The 19,635-nt window shown below is 54.9% G+C and overlaps 1 protein-coding gene across 1 annotated transcript in view; it reads left to right on the top strand.

The window, feature by feature from the left end:
- LOC140428229 (coagulation factor X-like) overlaps positions 1–19,635 on the top strand; it is a 414,303-nt gene that overhangs the window by 369,685 nt on the left and 24,983 nt on the right. The window contains exon 7 of the mRNA XM_072514476.1: positions 14,549–14,666. Within this exon, the coding sequence (XP_072370577.1) occupies positions 14,549–14,666 (118 nt within the window). The remainder of the gene's footprint in view (positions 1–14,548; positions 14,667–19,635) is intronic.

The following is a 19,635-nucleotide window of genomic DNA, read 5'->3' as shown; positions in this document are numbered from 1 at the left end:
GTTGATTGGTCCGTTGATCTGTCCATCAGTATGTATGTATGTATGTGCTATGATGTTTACCTGAATATCATGACAAGCCGTTCGTCGACTTTCTCGGGGAAAATTAAAATGTCAGCAGATGCAGTATTCCAAGGGGGGTGGGAGGGAGGAGCGGGCAGATTGCTGTTGTATGGTTGAGGTGGGTGAAGATTGGGCCGGGGGTGGGGGGGGTGGGGGGGGTGGGGGGGAAATGTTTATTTTACAATGTTGATGTCATTGTTTATGTTACTGTTATAAAAAATGCCAAATACCTCAATAAAATATTATTATTTTTTAAATGGTAAGTGATGAGGACTTCTGTAGCTTGGGAAGAATGTTGCCAGAAAAGGTGGTAATATGTGGAATTCAGGGCAAAAAGAGTGTTCCATTATATAAGGTAAGGTTGGAAAGTCCAGTGAAGAGTGGTGAAGTGGTTGTAGGAGTAATAGAGAAACTATCTTGTCCAGGAATACAGTTTATCTTAGGTAATGATATAGCTGGATCGCAGGTGGGAGTGATGCCTACTGTGGTGGATAAGCCAGTGGAAAATCAGACAACTGAAGTGTTGAAGGACGAGAATCCTGGATTTTTCCGGATTGTGTCGTAACAAGGTCACAAAGTCACAGGTTAAGACCAGAAGAGAAATCAAAGGGTGAAGTTCAATTATCAGAAATGATTTTGATCAGATGGTTGAAAAAGAACAAGAACAGGTGGAGGATGAGGCGGATATTTTTAGTTTAGGAAAATTGGCATAGTTACAACAGAAAGATATAGAAATAAAACAGATGTAACAGAAAGCATACATGGAAGAGGAATCTGAGGGTATACCAAAGTGTCATTACCATAAAAGTGATATCTTGATGAGAAAATGGAGACCTTTACATATGCAGGCGGATGAAAAGTGGGCAAAAGTTCATCAAGTAGTATTGCCGGTAGGGTATAGAAAGGAGGTGTTGCGAGTTGCACATGCCATACCAGTGGGAGATCATTTGGGAGTAAGGGAAACTCAAGCTAAAATCCAAAAACATTTTTATTGGTCTGGATGACATAAAGATGTAATTAAATTTTGTCAATCATGTCACACATGTTAAGTGATATGGAAACCTCAAGCAGTGATAAAACCAGCGCCCTTAATACCCATTCCAGCATTTGAGGAACCTTTTACAAGGGTCCTAATTGATTGCTTAGGACCGCTTCCTAAAACGAAAAGTGGGAATCAATATCTTTTGACTACAATGGGGCAGCACGGTATCACAAGTGGCTAGCACTGTTGCTTTACAGCGCCAGGGTCCCAGATTCGATTCCCAGCTTGGGTCACTGTCTGTGCGGAGTCTGCACGTTCTCTCCGTGTCTGCATGGGTTTCCTCCGGGTGCTCCGGTTTCCTCCCACAGTCCAAAGATGTGCAGGTTAGGTGGATTGGCCATGATAAATTGCCCTTAGTGTCTAAAGGGGTAAGGAGGGGTTATTGGGTTATGGGGATAGGGTGGAAGTGAGGGTTTAAGTGGTCGGTGCAGACTCGATGGGCTGAATGGCTTCCTTCTTCGCTGTATGTTCCATGTTTATTTACTATGTTCATAATGGATGTGTCCACTAGGTTTTCAGAGGCCATTCCAGTATTAGAGTAATATTACAGTTAAAAAGATTGTGGAGGAGTTACTTAAATTCTTTACTAGACATATACTACCCACAGAAATACAATCGGATCAAGGATCAAATTTTATCTCAAGATTATTCAAAGAAGTTATGGATAGCTTAGGAATAAAACAATTTAAATCAATTACGTACCATCCAGAATCACAGGGAGCGCTAGAAAGGTGGCATCAGACATTAAAGACAATGTTGAGGGCTTATTGTCAAGATTATCCAGAGGATTGGGATAATGGAATTCCATTCGTACTGTTTGCAATTAGGGATGCACCTCATGAGTCAACCAAATTCAGTCCTTTTGAACTAATGTATGGTCATGAGGTAAGAGGACCACTTAAATTGATTAAGGAAAAATTGGTGAGTGAGAAATCGGAATTTACATTATTGGATTACGTGTCAAATTTTAGGGAACGATTAAATAGAGCAGGTGAATTGGCTCGATGGCATTTAAAAATTGCACAACATGTGATGAAACGGGTAGCGGACAAGAAATCCAAAGTTCCTAGTTTTGCCAGTGGAGATAAAGTTTTAGTATTGTTACGAGTGGTAGGTGAACTTTTAAAAGCAAGGTTTTGTGGACCTTATCAGATTGAAAGGAAATTAAGTGAGGTGAATTATGTGGTAAAATCGACAGATAGAAGGAAGACTCACCGAGTGTGCCATGTGAATATGTTTAAAAGGTACTTTGAAAGGGAAAGAGAGCAAATGGAGGAGGTTTTAATGATTCTCACTCAAAGTGACGAACCAAATCCAAATGACTTTGAATTTGACATACCTCAAATTAAATTGGAAAACGAGGATGTTCTTAAAAATTGGGACAAATTGTTGAGTTACCTTCCGGAGGAAAAACGGACTGACCTGAAAGAGTTATTGATATCACATGGGCAAGTCTGTGGAGATAATTTGGGAAGCATTAAAATGGCTACACATGATGTAGAAGTGGGAAATGCTGTTCCAATTAAACAACATCCATAGAGACGTAACCCTTTAAAATTGGCCCAGGTTAACAAGGAATTTGAAAGTATGCTTAAAACAGACATAATTGAAGTGGGTTGCAGCCAATGGAGCTCACCCATAAGGATAGTACCAAAACCAGACGGTACCCAATGGTTGTGTGTGGACCATAGAAAGGTTAATGCAGTTACAAGAACGGACTCTTATCCTATCCCACGTTTGGAGGATTGCATTGAAAAGGTGGGACAATCAGCTGTTATTTCCAAACTGGATTTACTTAAAGGTTACTGGCAGGTACCTTTATCCCCATGCATCTCTCGTGCTTAAAGCACAAGTTCTGACTCTTTTTCTACTCTCTTGCTTTTCATTTGTTTTAGAACTGTTTTCGATATTACATTTTTCACCTGAGGCCTATTGCAGCAGTCAGAGCAGTGGCACCACGGCTGGCTTTGATGTTTAACAGGGAGAGTCAAAGCACAGAAGAGCAATAGTAATAGGGGACTCTATAGTCAGGGGAGCAGATAGGCGCTTCTGTGGACGTGAAAGAGACTTCAGGATGGTCTGTTGCCTCCCTGGTCCCATGGTCCAGGATGTCTCAGAACGGGTAGCGGGCATCCTGAAGGGGGAGGGCAAACATGCAGAGGTCGTGGTACGTATTGGTACTAATGACATAGGCAGGAAGGGGCATGAGATCCTGCAGCAGGAGTTCAGGGAGCTAGGCAGAAAGTTAAAAGACAGGATCTCTAGGGTTGTAATCTCAGGATTACTCCCTGTGCCATGTGCCAGTGAGGCTGGAAATAGGAAGATAGAGCAGCTAAATATATGGCTAAACAGCTGGTGTAGGAGGGAGGGTTTCCGTTATCTGGACCACTGGGAGCTCTTCTGGGGCAGGTATGACCTATATAAGTAGGACAGGTTGCATCTAAACTGGAGAGACATAAATATCCTGGCCGCTAGAGGTTTGCTAGTGTCACATGGGAGGGTTTAAACTAGTGTGGCAGGGGGTGGGTACCAGAGCAATAGGTCAGAAGGTGAAAAGATTGAGGGAGAACTGGGGAATAGGGCCAGTATGGCTCTGAGGAAGAGCAGACAGGGAGAGGTTGCTGAAAACAGCGGGACAGGTGGTCTGAAGGGCACATGTGGGCACTTCATAAGGGGGCAGCACGGTAGCACAAGTGGATATTACTGTGGATTCACAGCGCCAGGGTCCCAGGTTCGATTCCCCACTGGGTCACTGTCTGTGCGGAGTCTGCACGTTCTCCCCATGTTTGCGTGGGTTTCCTCCGGGTGCTCCGGTTTCCTCCCACGGTCCAAAGATGTGCAGGTTAGGTGGATTGGCCATGATAAATTGCCCTTAGTGACCAGAAAAGGTTAGATGGGGTTATTGGGTTCCGGGGATAGGGTGGAAGTGAAGGGCTTAAATGAGTTGGTGCAGACTCGATGGGCCGAATGGCCTGCTTCTGCATTGTATGTAGATTATCATAGAATTTACAGTGCAGAAGGAGGCCATTCGGCCCATCGAGTCTGCACCGGTTCTTGGAAAGAGCACCCTACCCAAGGTCAACACCTCCACCCTATCCCCATAACCCAGTAACCCCACCCAACACTAAGCGCAATTTTGGACACTAAGGGCAATTTATCATGGCCAATCCACCTAACCTGCACGTCTTTGGACTGTGGGAGGAAACCGGAGCACCCGGAGGAAACCCACGCACACACGGGGAGGATGTGCAGACTCCGCACAGACAGTGGCCCAAGCCGGAATCGAACCTGGGACCCTGGTGCTGTGAAGCAATTGTGCTATCCACAATGCTACCGTGCTGCCCTTCTATGTTTTAATGCAAGAAGTATAACAACAGGTAAGGCAGGTGAACTTAGACCTTGGATTAGTACTTGGAACTATGATGTTGTTGCCATTACAGAGACTTGGTTGGGGGAAGGACAGGATTGGCAGCTAAACATTCCAGGATTTGGATGTTTCAGATGGGATAGAGGGGGATGTAAATGGGATGGAGGAGTTGCACTACTGGTTAGGGAAAATATCAAAGCTGTACTGCAGGAGGACACCTCAGAGGGCAGCGAGGCTATATGGGTAGAGATCAGGAATAAGAAAGGTGCAGGCACAGTGTTGGGGGTTTACTACAGGCTACCAAACAGCCAACAGGAGATAGAGGAGCAGATAGGTAGATAGGTAGACAGATTTTGGAAAGGAGTAAAAGCAACAGGGTTGTTGTGATGGGAGACTTTAAATCCCCAATATTCACTGGGGCTCAGGGGTTTGGACGGGGCAGAGTTTGTAAGGAGCATCCAGGAGGGCTTCTGACAACAATATGTAGATAGTCCAACTAGGGAAGGGACTGCACTGGACCTGGTATTGGGGAATGAGCCCGGCCAGGTGGTAGAAGTTTCAGTAGGGGAGCATTTCGGGAACAGTGACCACAATTCAGTAAGTTTTAAAGTTCTGATGGACAAGGATAAGAGTGGTCCTCGGGTGAACGTGCTAAATTGGGGGAAGGCTAATTATAACAATATTAGGCGGGAACTGAAGAACATAGATTGGAGGCGGATGTTTGAGAGTAAATCAACGTCTGACATGTGGGAGGCTTTCAAATGTCAGTTGAAAGGAATTCAGGACCGGCATGTTCCTGTGAGGAAGAAGGATAAATGTGGCAAATTTCGTAAACCTTGGATAACGAGAGACATTGTAGGCCTCGTCAAAAAGAAAAAGGAGGCATTTGTCAGGACTTGAAGTCTGGGAACAGACGAAGCCTGTGTGGAATATAAGGAAAGTAGGAAGGAATTTAAGCAAGGAGTCAGGAGGGCTAGAAGGGGTCACGAAAAGTCATTGGCAAATAGGGTTAAGGAAAATCCCAAGGCTTTTTACACATACATAAAAAGCAAGAGAGTAGCCAGGGAAAGGGTTGGCCCACTGAAGGATAGGCAAGGGAATCTATGTGTGGAGCCAGAGGAAATGGGCGAGGTACTAAATGAATACTTTGCATCAGTATTCACCAAAGAGAAGGAATTGGTGGATGTTGAGTCTGGAGAAGGGTGTGTAGATAGCCTGGGTCACATTGAGATCCAAAAAGATGTTGGGCGCGATTCTCCACTCCCGCGCCGGTTGGGAGAATTGCCTGGGCCGCCAAAATTTCCCGCGACGCCGGTCCGATGCCCTCCCGCGATTCTCCCAAGCGGCGGGAACGGCCCGGTTGAGTTTCGCGGGCCGCAAGCCACCCAAAATGGCGATTCTCCGGCACCCCTGCTATTCTCAGGCCCAGATGGGCCGAAGTCCCGACGGCGTGACCCCAGTTCACGCCGTCGCCATTCACACCTGCTTTTTAAAGTCTGCGGCCAAAGGGGGGGGTGGGAGAGTGTGCAGGTGGGGGTGGGAGAGCTTGCAGGTGGGAGGGAGGGTTGGAGAGCGTGCAGGTGGGAGGGGGGGTGGGAGAGTGTGCAGGTGGGGGTGGGAGAGCTTGCAGGTGGGAGGGGGGGTGGGAGAGCGTGCAGGTGGGGGTGGGAGAGCTTGCAGGTGGGAGAGGGGGTGGGAGAGCGTGCAGGTGGGAGGGGGGTGGGAGAGTGTGCAGGTGGGAGGGGGGTGGGAGAGTGTGCAGGTGGGGGTGGGAGAGCTTGCAGGTGGGAGGGGGGTGGGAGAGCGTGCAGGTGGGAGGGGGGGTTGGAGAGCGTGCAGGTGGGAGGGGGGGTGGGAGAGTGTGCAGGTGGGGGGGGTGCATGCAGGTGGGAGGGGGGTGGGAGAGCGTGCAGGTGGGAGGGGGGGTGGGAGAGCGTGCAGGTGGGAGGGGGGGTTGGGAGAGTGTGCAGGTGGGAGGGGGGATGAAGGAGCGGCGTGCAGGTGGGAGGGGGGTGATGAGGGAGCGGCGTGCAGGTGGGAGGGGGGTGATGAGGGTGCGGCATGCAGGTGGGAGGGGGTGAGGGAGAGTGTGCAGGTGGGGGGGGTGGGAGATTGTGCAGGTGGGGGGGAGAGTGTGCAGGTGGGAGGGGGGGTGGGAGAGTGTGCAGGTGGGAGGGGGGGTGGGAGAGTGTGCAGGTGGGAGGGGGGTGAGGGAGAGTGTGCAGGTGGGGGGGGTGAGGGAGAGTGTGCAGGTGGGAGGGGGGTCAGGGAGAGTGTGGATGGTATCATCCATCCGCGGATGCTGCATGTCAGCCGCCCTGATATGGCAGGACGGTGACGAGGACACGGCCGCAGGGTGCGTGTGGCTGATGGGCACAGGAGAGTGGCACACTGGTGAGCAGTACGGTGTGAACTGACCGTTGGGCGCAGACAGTGACCAGGTGTTAGGCTGGCTGGATGTCTGCAGCGCGACCAGGTCACCGGGGCACACAGGTATCCCCTGCAGCCCGGCTGGTGAGGTGTGGAAGAACCTCCGTGAAACATGTCGTTTCTCTGCCCCCCACCACCCTCCTGCAGGTCACCATGTATGCCAACCAGACAGCGATGTTTACTGCCGTGGTTGGAGCAGCAGCTCTGGAGTTTGCCATCCGGCAGCGTAGAGTTGGACAGCCCACAGTGGCTGCAGATGCAGCGGTTGCCGGTGCAGCAGAGGGGATGGCCGCGGAGTGGCCCGTCGTCGACGCGCAGGCCGCAGGCCCCGAATATACAGGGGGATGCCGAGGGGAACATTGACCGCCAGACGGCGAGGAATGCAGAGGAAGTGCTTGGGGGGGAGCAGGAGGAGGAGGAGCAGGTGGAGAAGGAGGATCCACTGATGATGGTGCCAGGGCGCCACAGGCGTCCAGCAAGGCCGAGGGTGTACCGTGACAGAATGTCGCTCGAGGCCCTAACGGACATCACATGCAGGAGGAGACTACAGTTCAGCAGGGAGACGGTCGCACATATATGCCAGCTCGTGGCGCACCTCGCACCACATGTAATGGGAGGAGGACACGCGATACCAGTCTCTGTCAAGGTGACGGTGGCCCTAAACCTTTATGCGACCGGTTCCTTCCAGGCGCTGAGCGGGGACCTATCCGGGATATCACAGGGATCGGTCCACAGGTGCATCAGGGCCGTCACCGACGCCTTGTACGCCATCGCGGACAGGTACATTCAATTCCCTGAGGACCGAGCACAGCAGGAAGCATGGGCATGTGGATTCGCCAAGGTGGCCGGGATACCGATGGTCCAGGGTGTCATCGATGGTGTGCACGTTCCCATGCGCCCACCTGCAGACAGCAGGGACGTGTTCATGAACAGAAAGGGCGCATACTCCATGAACATTCAGGTGGTGTGCGACCCCTACATGAAGATCATGCACGTGTGTGCAAAGTACCCCGGCAGTGTGCATGACGCCTACATTCTGGCACAGTCGTTCATCACCGCAATGTTCGATGGATGCCCCCCCCCGGCTGAGGGGCTGGTTGCTGGGCGACAAGGGCTATCCATTGAGGTCATGGCTGCTGACGCCAATACGGAGGCCTCATACCAACGCGGAGAGCCTATACAACGAGGCACATGCAGCAACCAGGGGTGTGGTGGAGCGGTGCTTCGGGCTGCTGAAGATGCGCTTCAGATGCCTGGACCGATCAGGAGGGGCCCTGCAGTACCAACCCGACAGGGTCGGTCGCATAGTTGTGGTCTGCTGTGCGCTGCACAACATTGCCATGCAGAGGGGAGATGACCTGGTGGAGGAGTCGGAGGGAGGACCCGACGGCAATGGAGCTAACGCAAACGAGGGGGATGCGGAGGTTGAGGATGATGGGGCGCATCAGGGTGGGGGGAGGGGCACAGGACGAAGACACTGCCCGGCTGCTCGTTACGCCCAGGAGGCTGTGCGACGGCATCGCCGCGGACAGCGGGCACGTGAAGCGTTGGTGGCCGCACGGTTCACGCACTGTGGGGGTGGGATTCGCTGAACACTGCCACTTGCACCGTCACTCCTGTACACGGGCACCACAAGCGCCCCCCACCCCCCCACCCCCGACCCCCCACCCCCCCCACCCCCACCCCCGCACCCCCGCACCGCGGCAACAATTCCACATCACCTTACCACTGCGGCACTACGGGATTGCAGAACATTGATGATTGGGTAAGCGGGTGTGATCAGTGCCATGTTGAATGATGACAGCCCGCTCTGCGATGAGCTGTGTGCTCAGATTCACCAGCCGAGGTCTGACTCATGGCTATAGCTGAACCATGTACTCCGTGCTCACAGCCTTCGTGACGGATATTTCACCACATGCCCGTGGGGTGGCTGGCGTCAGTGTACCGAGGACAACGGTGTCCGATTATGGGGGGCGGGGGGGGAAAGGGTCAGCACATCCGGAACAGACCTTGAACGGCTCGTATACCACTGCGCCAATCGGGCACCCTCACGAGCCCCCTGGCACCGGTCATAGCACACAGTCTTACAAGTCAGATTTAACAGTTTGTTTATTCGTGTGGTAAACATAGAACATAGAACATAGAACGATACAGCGCAGTATAGGCCCTTCGGCCCACGATGTTGCACCAAAACAAAAGCCATCTAACCTACACTATACCATTATCATCCATATGTTTATCCAATAAACTTTTAAATGCCCTCAATGTTGGCGAGTTCACTACTGTAGCAGGTAGGGCATTCCACGGCCTCACTACTCTTTGCGTAAAGAACCTACCTCTGACCTCTGTCCTATATCTATTACCCCTCAGTTTAAAGTTATGTCCCCTCGTGCCAGCCATATCCATCCGCGAGAGAATGCTCTCACTGTCCACCCTATCCAACTAGACTGTGCCCTGCACCCGTGCCAACTTCCTACGTGCCTAACGACTTTGCCTTACGGGCCCTACCACTACGTCTAGGTGTGTTCCCAGATGGTACAGCAGGAGTGGAGGCGGACTGCTGTGAATCACGCCCTTCGACATGGCTCCCCATCGGCACATGTTTCCTGGGGCGGCCCGGCTTCGATGGGCCAGGCTGCTCTGCGGGCGTGCTGGAAGGCGTGGTGCCACCCTGACCTGCCCGCTCCCCACCAGATGCGCCAGGGACGGAGCGGGGGGAGGCCGAGTGTACCGGGACATCCCTTTATGGAGCTACCGGGACGGGCCCCAGAACCTCCTCCTCCCTCAGGGAGCCCGGTGGCCCCCGGGCCTCACTGTGGGACGGAGATGCGCTCGGAGACATGCCCCGTCGCACCCCCGACACCTGGCACTGCCAGTCCTGGCGGCCTGCAGCGGCATCGACCAAGGTCCGAATGTTCACCGAGACGGGGCCCAGGGAGTGCCACATTCCTGCCAAGGTCTGTGCGACCTCGACCTGTGAGTGCGCGACGCCATCCATCACGTGCGCCAGGCGGTCAATGCTCTCCGCGACCGACTGCTGGGACTGAGCCATCACTTGCTGGGAATGGGCCACGGCATGGTGAGACTCAGCCAGGGCCCGGAGAGCGGCGGCAATGTCGTGTTGGTTCTGGCGCATGGCTACCTGTGAGAGGGCAGCCCTCTCCTGGGCCATGGATGACGCGTGCACATGAAGCCCAACGCCTTGCAGAACCTGACCAATGGCCGAAACCCCTTCACCCATTGCCTCCACCGTGGACGCCACCCGTGCGGTGTCGGCCTGGGTGGCTGCGATGAGCGGCACCACTCCCTGCTCCTGGACGCGGATAGACTCCTCCAGCTGCGTGTGCAGGTCCTGGAAGATGGCCCTCATCCCGTTACTCAGTCCCTGGGTGTCCACACGCATCGGTTGTCCGGGTGGGTCAATTACATCCAGGAACCCGGGAACCGTCTGGGTGGCAGCTGGTTGCTGGGCCTGGGCTGCCCTCCAACCATCCAGCCCCTCGGCTGCTCCAAACTCCACCTGCTGTACCGGCTCGGCTGTGGGGTGCGCACCAGACAGTGACCCGGGAACCTCATCACTTATATGCCCAACCGAGGTGGGTGTCTCTGTGATGGTGAACGGTGTGGGAGACAGCAGTGCCGCAAGCTCGAAGTCATCATCCGTCCAGAAGTCTGGTGTGTACTGGTCCCCCTCATGGCCAGGCACAAGCTCCATGCGGGCCATGTCGTCTTGACCTCCAGTTCGATCCAGCGGGTGTGTGGCCGTGATGTGGGCTTCGGCATTACTGTCCACCCTGTGCCCCTGACTAATGTCTGTCCCGGAGGTCTCAGCGTCCCGGTCCTGTGTCCCAGACTGTGAGGTCTGCCCTCCTGTCCGACCGACTGCCAACCTCTTGCGTGCGTCCCTGGGTGCAGTTGCGGTGGGCGGCGTTGCGCTGCTTCCTGGGTGAGACGTCCCTGAAGGTTCGGCGGATGGCCCTGGGGAACATAAAAGATTCGGGGTTCATTAGACACGGTTGTGGGGTGCATGGTGGTGGTGGGTGCACAGTGTGAGGGGGGATGGGATCGGGGGTGGAGTGGCCAGAGTCTATGGGGGGATGGGATCTGGGGTGCAGTGACCAGAGTGTGAGGGGGGATGGGATCTGGGGTGCAGTGGCCAGAGTGTGAAGGGGGATGGGATCTGGGGTGCAGTGGCCAGAGTGTGAGGGGGGATGGGATCTGGGGTGCAGTGGCCAGAGTGTGAGGGGGGCGATGACGGGTTGGGGGTGGAGAGGACATGCAGGGTTCTCTCACTTGCTTCTGCGCCTCCGACCAGGCATGGCGTGACCTCCCGGGTGGCGGATCCCCCAGCGAGGTCCAGGGCCCTCTGCTCGTGAACAGTTAGGGGTTGGATAAAGCATCACCATTAGGTGGGTATCATCAGGGCATGCAGATATAGACAACATTGTTGCTGGTTCAGGAGACAGCACACCATGGGTTCGCTCCAGGGGGGTTCCGGGGCTCATGTGGGTTGAGTAGATAGTTGGGCACCGTGACCCCCCCAAACCCCCCTGACCCCCCCAACATCGCCCCTGGTGCCCCGTCCCCCCCAACACTCCCAACCCCCCACCCACCCTACTTCAAGGGGGCACCCTCATGGCACTTACCCTGGCAGCCCGGGTGAGGTCGTGCAGCTTCTTGCGGCACTGCTCCCCCGTCCGGGGGGTCTGCCCCACAGCGCTGACTGCAGTGCCCACCTCCCGCCAGCCGCGCCTCACCGCGCTGGATGGCTGGCGATGCCCACGTCTTGGGCAGAGGGTGTCCCTTCTCCGTTCCACCTCATCCACCAGGGTGTCCAGGTCCGTGTCCCGGAACCTCGGTGCGGCTCTTCGGGGCTCAGCCATCTCCTCTCTTCTCCTCTGTGCGCGGATCACGTAATTTATGGCGCAGCGCTGCGTCATTCGGGCGTCGCGCGGTGACGACGCGGCCTTTGCGGCACGCCCCCCTGAGGTTCTCGCGGCCCCGACCCTAGCCCATTTTCGGGCCCTGAATCGGTCGGGATCGGGGCCGTTTCGCGCCGTCGTGAACAAAGAACAAACAAAGAACAAAGAAATGTACAGAACAGGAACAGGCCCTTCGGCCCTCCAAGCCCGTGCCGACCATGCTGCCCGACTAAACTACAATCTTCTACACTTCCTGGGTCCGTATCCCTCTATTCCCATCCTATTCATGTATTTGTCAAGATGCCCCTTAAATGTCACTATCGTCCCTGCTTCCACCACCTCCTCCGGTAGCGAGTTCCAGGCACCCACTACCCTCTGCGTAAAAAACTTGCCTCGTACATCTACTCTAAACCTTGCCCCTCTCACCTTAAACCTATGCCCCCTAGTAATTGACCCCTCTACCCTGGCCGTATTTATCCTTCTTCCTCACAGGAACATGCCGGTCCTGAATTCCTTTCAACTGCCACTTGAAAGCCTCCCACATGTCAGATGTTGATTTGCCCTCAAACATCCGCCCCCCAATCTATGTTCTTCAGTTCCCACCTAATATTGTTATAACCTCGACGGCGTTCACGACGGCGCGGCCACTTCGGAGTGGAGAATCGCACCCGAGGTGTTGGGTATCTCCAAAAATATTAAGGTGGATAAGTCCCCAGGGCCTGATGTATTTTACAAGTATTTTACACAGCGGGTAGTGGGTGCCTGGAACTCGCTACCAGAGGAGGTGGTGGAAGCAGGGACGATAGTGACATTTAAGGGGCATCTTGACAAATACATGAATAGGATGGAATAGAGGGATACGGACCCCGTAAGTGTAGAAGATTTTAGTTCAGACGGACATCATGGTCAGCACAGGTTTGGAGGGCCGAAGGGCCTGTTCCTGTGCTGTACTTTTCTTTGTTCTTTGTTCTTTGTGCTGGCACCACAGCTTCACCCTCCAAAACCCATTTCAAAATAAAATGTATTTATGAATAACTTTATTTTAAATGTTTCTCATTGCTCATTTCAGAGAATCATAGAATTTACAGTGCAAAAGGAGGCCATTCGGCCCATCGAGTCTGCACTGGCTCTTGGAAAGAGCACCCTACCCAAGGTCAACACCTCCACCCTATCCCCATAACCCAGTAACGCCACCCAACACTAAGGGCAATTTTGGACACTAAGGGCAATTTATCATGGCCAATCCACCTAACCTGCACGTCTTTGGACTGTGGGAGGAAACCGGAGCACCCGGAGGAAACCGACGCAAACACGGGGAGAATGTGCAGACTCTGTACAGAGAGTGACCCAAGCCGGGAATCGAACCTGAGACCCTGGAGCTGTGAAGCAATTGTGCTAACCACTATGCTACCGTGCTGCCCATCTATGCTACCATGCTGCCCGTCATCATTCAATGTCATGTATACCTGTTCTATATCCGTGATAAATATCAAAGCAAAGTAATTATTTCATATTTCTGCCAGCTCTCTTGTGAACCTTAATGGTCCAATTCCCATCACAGCCTTCCCTCCCAATTGCTCTCGGTCTATGAATAACAACGCCATAGATCAGGTAGTCCACAAGCAATGCCACAAGATGCACCTTTTTGTTTTAATTCATTGGAGATCGGTTAATTTCTCACCATGAACAATGCCACAGGAGGTTGGCTCATTTTTTGTGTGAACATTTCTGTTGGATTCAACTGGTTGTCTGTCCATAAGCAATGCCGGTGATGATCATATTTATCCTGAGATCGGCTCAATTGCAGGCCTCACTCTTGGTGAAGCTGAGTGAATTTTAAACTAATTAGCTTTGTATGGAAGTCTTGTGGCACAATGATAGTGTCTTTTGTCTCGGAGTCAGAAGCTCTGGGTTTCAATCCAACTCCCAGGACTTGATGACCATGAAAGGTGGGATATAACACAAACTATCTTGCTAATTATTAACCAGTAAATACTTCCAATATGCCTATCACAAAATTGTTACTGCGCCGAAGGAAACCATTCAGCCCATTGGGTCTGCATCATCTCTCCAAATCAGCATCGTGACTCAGTGCTTTTCCGCTGCCATTTCCCATACCCCGGTACATTATTTCTAATCAAATAATCATCTAATGCCCTCTTGAATGCCTCAATTGAACCTGCCTCCACCATACTTCCAGGCAGTGCATTCCAGACCTAAACCATTCAATGTATGGCAGCTGCTAAAATGGCAGAGTCTCCTGGATCAGACTTGCTTGATGTGGAATGGTTCCTCTCAGGACTAGTGACCCATTCCAGGGAGAACTAGCTATGGAAAGAGACAGATGAGTATGCTGTGACTACCCCTTGCAATAGAAAAGCTTCAAACTAAGATTAGATTTGTGGGCCTTAATTGTTCTTAGCTTGCCTGTTCCCGTTTATGTTCAACGTTGCTAATGATTATCCTGATGCCTTTTGGGCGGCACATTGGCGCAGTGGTTAACACTGCTATGGCACTGCGGACCTGGATTCGATCCCGGCTCTGGCTCACTGTCTGTGTGGAGTTTGGACATTCTCCTCGCGTCTGCGTGGGTTTCACCCCCAAAACCTAAAGATGTGCAGGTTAGACGGATTGGCTGTGCTGAATTGACCCTTAATTGGAAAAAAATAATTTGGTACTCTAAATGTTTTTTTAAAGGCCTGGTGCGTTATGTGAATTGTCCAACAGGTTCTTCTAATCGACGAAACTGGCAAAGGATTTTGTGGAGGCACAATTCTGAGCGAGACCTTGGTAGTGACTGCAGCCCATTGCCTAAACCAGACAGTTACCATCAATGCTGTTGTTGGTAAGAAGTTTACACTTTCTTAACGCGCATCTTTGATGAATACTTCCATTTAAAATAAATCCAATTTCACCAGGAAAAAGTGATGTGATTTTCTGAGAAAGATTATGGCCAGCATTCTCCCATTTGCTGGCAGCGGGACTCTCTGGTTCCGTTGGCAGTACACCCTCGCCCTCTGGTTTCCGGTGGTGCGGGGTGCTTCAATGGGAAATTCAATTGACAGCGGCGGGAACAGAGAATCAGGGCTGGGCACAGAGCGGGGCGGGGCACAGAGTGGGGCGGGGCACAGAGCGGGGTGGGGCTCAGAGCGGGGCGGGGCTCAGAGCGGGGCGGGGCACAGAGCGGGGCGGGGCTCAGAGCGGGGAGGGGCTCAGAGCGGGAGGGGCTCAGAGTGGGGCGGGGCTCAGAGCGGGGAGGGGCTCAGAGCGGGAGGGGCTCAGAGTGGGGCGGGGCTCAGAACGGGAAGGGGCTCAGAGCGGGGAGGGGCACAGAGTGGGGAGGGGCTCAGAGTGGGGAGGGGCTCAGAGTGGGGAGGGGCTCAGAGCAGGGCGGGGCTCAGAGTGGGGCAGGGCACAGAGCAGGGAGGGGCTCAGACCGGGAGGAGCTCAGAGTGGGGCGGGGCTCAGAGTGGGGAGGGGCTCAGAGCAGGGCAGGGCTCAGAGTGGGGCAAGGCACAGAGCAGGGAGGGGCTCAGAGCGGGGAGGGGCTCAGAGCAGGGCGGGGCTCAGAGCGGGGAGGGGCTCAGAGCGGGGAGGGGCACAGAGCAGGAAGGGGCTCAGAGTGGGGAGGGGCTCAGAGCAGGGCAGGGCTCAGAGCAGGGAGGGGCTCAGAGAGGGTGGGGCTCAGAGCGGGGAGGGGCTCAGAGTGGGGAGGTGCTCAGAGCGGAGCGGGGCTCAGAGCGGGGAGGGGCTCAGAGCGGGGCGGGGCTCAGAGCAGGAAGGGGCTCAGAGTGGGGCAGGGCACAGAGCAGGGAGGGGCTCAGAGCGGGGAGGGGCTCAGAGCGGGGAAGGGGCACAGAGTGGGGAGGGGCTCGGAGAGGGAAGGGGCTCAGAGTGGGGAGGGGCTCAGAGCAGGGTGGGGCTCAGAGTGGGGCAGGGCACAGAGCAGGGAGGGGCTCAGAGCGGGAGGGGCTCAGAGTGGGGCGGGGCTCAGAGTGGGGAGGGGCTCAGAGCAGGGCAGGGCTCAGAGTGGGGCAAGGCACAGAGCAGGGAGGGCTCAGAGCGGGGAGGGGCTCAGAGCGGGGCGGGGCTCAGAGTGGGGAGGGGCTCAGAGCGGGGAGGGGCACAGAGCAGGGAGGGGCTCAGAATGGGGAGGGGCTCAGAGCAGGGCAGGGCTCAGAGCAGGGAGGGGCTCAGAGAGGGCGGGGCTCAGAGCGGGGAGGGGCTCAGAGTGGGGAGGGGCTCAGAGCGGGGTGGGGCTCAGAGCGGGGAGGGGCTCAGAGCGGGGCGGGGCTCAGAGCAGGAAGGGGCTCAGAGTGGGGAAGGGCACAGAGCAGGGAGGGGCTCAGAGTGGGGAGGGGCTCAGAGTGGGGAGGGGCTCAGAGCAGGGCAGGGCTCAGAGCGGGGCGGGGCTCAGAACGGGGAGGATCTCAGAGTGGGGAGGGGCTCAGAGCAGGGAGAGGCTCAGAGCGGGGAGGGGCTCAGAGTGGGGAGGGGCTCAGAGCGGGGTGGGGCTCAGAGCGGGGAGGGGCTCAGAGCGGGGCGGGGCTCAGAGCAGGAAGGGGCTCAGAGCAGGGCAGGGCTCAGAGCAGGGAGGGGCTCAGAGTGGGGAGGGGCTCAGAGTGGGGAGGGGCTCAGAGCAGGGCAGGGCTCAGAGCGGGGCGGGGCTCAGAACGGGGAGGATCTCAGAGTGGGGAGGGGCTCAGAGCAGGGAGAGGCTCAGAGTGGGGAGGGGCTCTGAGTGGGGAGGGACTCTGAGTGGGGAGGAGCTCAGAGCATGGAGGGGCTCAGAGCAGGGAGGGGCTCAGAACGGGGAGGAGCTCAGAGCGGGAGGGGCTCAGAGCGGGGAGGTGCTCAGAGCAGGGAAGGGCTCTGTGGGGAGGGGCTCTGAGTGGGGAGGGGCTCAGAGCAGGGAGGGGCCCAGAGCAGGGCGGGGCTCAGAGCAGGGTGCAGATCGGGGCAGGGCTCAGAGCGGGGAGGGGCTCAGAGCGGGGAGGGGCTCTGAGTGGGGAGGGGCTCTGAGTAGGGAGGGGCTCAGAGCGGGAAGGGGCTCAGAGCCCTGGGTTCCAACCTGGCACTGCCAAGGTACCCAGGTGATACGGACAGCTGGCATTTTTTTGTGTGCTGGCGATAGGCCGGAGGTGCCCTGCGTGGGTGTTGGGAGGGGTGTGGGACTACACTGAGGGGCTCCGGTGAGTGGAGATACTCAGTGCACAAAACCGGGCTGGAAGATAGGAGTGGCTATTCATAACTATGTGGAGCATAATAAGGCACGGGAGGTCCTGGCGGTACATTGTGAGAGGCGTTGAAGGCAGTGGGTGTCATGATATTTAGATCAGCATATCATGGTGCAATCAAACACAAACTGATGGACATGCAGTAGGACCAACCAACACACACACAACATCGCAGCCAATCACCAGTGAGAGCGCACGCACTATAAAAACAGGGGACACTACAGTTCCCGTTCATTCCAGCAGCAGCTAGCTCAGAGCACCAAGCTCAGAGCCTGCCACTCTGACATTACCATGTGCTGAGTGCCTCACCCAGATAGTGATAGGACAGGGTCCACAGATTAGCTGGTAATGCACGTACCCAAGTTAGCAGTGTGCTGTTACAGTTGAGTAGTAAATAAAATTGAGTTATACCATCTCCAGCCGTGTTTAATCGTTTATACATCAGAAAACCCAACACGACATGATACCAGAAGGCAAACCCGGGCCTGTGAGACCTACCTGCAACGTATCAGCAATCCGCCATCCTGCAGCACGGAGAACATCAACCCGCCGCCGCCGCTACGCATCGCTGGCAATCTCGGGGTCAATTGGAAACAGTTCAAGCAGCGTTTCCAGCTCTTCCTCGAGGCCACAGACAGGGAGAATGCATCGGACACCAGGAAGATTGCCTTTCTCTCCACGGCGGGGCAACACGCCATCCACATCTTTAACTCCCTTACATTTGTGGACGGCAAGGACAAAACCAAATACAAGACGGTGCTCCTGAAGTTCGACGAACACTTCAGCGTTGAAACAAACGAGAGCTACGAGAGGTACCTGTTCCAGCAGCGCCTGCAGGGTAAGGACGAACCTTTCCAGTCTTACTTAACACACCTCCGCATCCTCGCGCAGTCCTGCAGCTATGGGACCACCTCTGACCCCATGACACGCGACCAGATAGTTTTCGGAGTCATGACGGACACCCTGCGCCAGCAGCTCCTTCGGGTCAAGCAACTCACCCTGGCGACTGCCGTCGAGACCTGCGTCCTGCATGAAAACGCCACCAGCCGGTACTCACACATCCAGGCGGCCGAACCGGCGCGGCACGGGCCCCACGAGGCGGAGTGAGTCCAGACGGTCGAGTACCTCCTGGGCCGCGGCCTGGAGGAGGCCGGCCATTTCACGTGCTTTCCGAGGCCTCCCGCGCTTGTACGCGCCAAAAGAGGGGACCCTGACGCAGAGGAACGCAATGCACAGGCGCGCACTACGCAAGACCGCACTGCGCATATGCGGTGGCGCATTGAACACACTGACGTCACGACGTGCGGCATTTAAAGCAGCAATGTCCTGCCAAAGCGCGACAATGCCTACGCTGTGGCAGGTTGGGCAACTATGCTGCCTGCTGTCGAGCAGCTCACCCTGCCAACTCATACCCGTTTAACCAGCCTCGCAGAAACGTTCGGGCAATTCAACCCACGTTCACTGAGTCCTATCCCGACGTCACACAGACCAGTGACACTGAGGACAGGGAGCCCTTCCGCGTTGCTGTCATCAACAAGAACACGCTGTCTCCGAGTCGAAAGCACCAGCCGCTGTCAGTGCACAGCATTGATCCGGACGACGAGTGGTGTGCCACCCTGACGGTCAACCGATCCCAGATCAGATTCCGCCTGGACACTGGCGCCTCCGCCAATCTCCTCGCATGGTCAGCATTGCAGACCCTGAAGGTTAAACCACCTATTCTGCCATCCAACTGTCAACATGTTGACTATAATGGCAACGTCATCCCTGCCACGGGGTCGTGCCAGCTCGAAGTGAAAGCCATTTGAAATCGTGGGCTCCTCAAAGGACTCTCTGCTAGGTGCACAGGCGTGCAAAATTCTCCACCTCGTTCGGCGTATACACTCTCTCTCTCCAGAAGGCACGTCCGATTTCCCAGATGCAGACTTTAGGGCGCAGCTCAACTCAATCCACACGCACAACCAGGATGTTTTCGAGGGCATGGGCACATTGCCCTACACGTACAAAATCCGGCTTAAACAGGATGCCACCCCGGTAGTTCATGCACCCCGCAGAGTCCCAGCACCCCTCAAGGACCGCCTCAAGCAGCAGCTGCAGGACCTTCAGGACTAAGGAGTGCTTTCCCAGGTAACGGAACCGACTCCATGGGTCAGATCCATGGTGTGTGTCAAGAAGCCTTCTGGCGAGCTCCGGATCTGTATAGACACGAAAGACTTAAATCGCAACATAATGAGGGAACACTACCCCATACCCAAACGTGAGGAGATCACGTGCGAGATGGCTCGGGCAAAAATATTCACCAAGCTTGATACCTCAAAAGGCTTCTGGCAGATTCAATTGGATCAGTCCAGCAGGAAGCTGTGCACTTTCAACACTCCATTTGGCAGATACTGCTACAATAGGATGCCATTTGGAATCATATCGGCCTCTGAAGTTTTCCATCGCATCATGGAACAGATGATGGAGGGCATCGAAGGGGTGCGCGTCTATGTAGACGACATCATTATTTGGTCCACCACCCCGCAGGAGCACATCAGTCGCCTCCAGCGCGTCTTTAAATGGATACGGGACCAGGGC

The sequence above is a fragment of the Scyliorhinus torazame genome, chromosome 8 (assembly GCF_047496885.1).
Source record: "Scyliorhinus torazame isolate Kashiwa2021f chromosome 8, sScyTor2.1, whole genome shotgun sequence".
Lineage (NCBI taxonomy): Eukaryota > Metazoa > Chordata > Chondrichthyes > Carcharhiniformes > Scyliorhinidae > Scyliorhinus > Scyliorhinus torazame.
The sequence above is the reverse complement of the archived record's forward strand: the minus strand, read 5'-3'. Positions and strand labels throughout refer to the sequence as shown.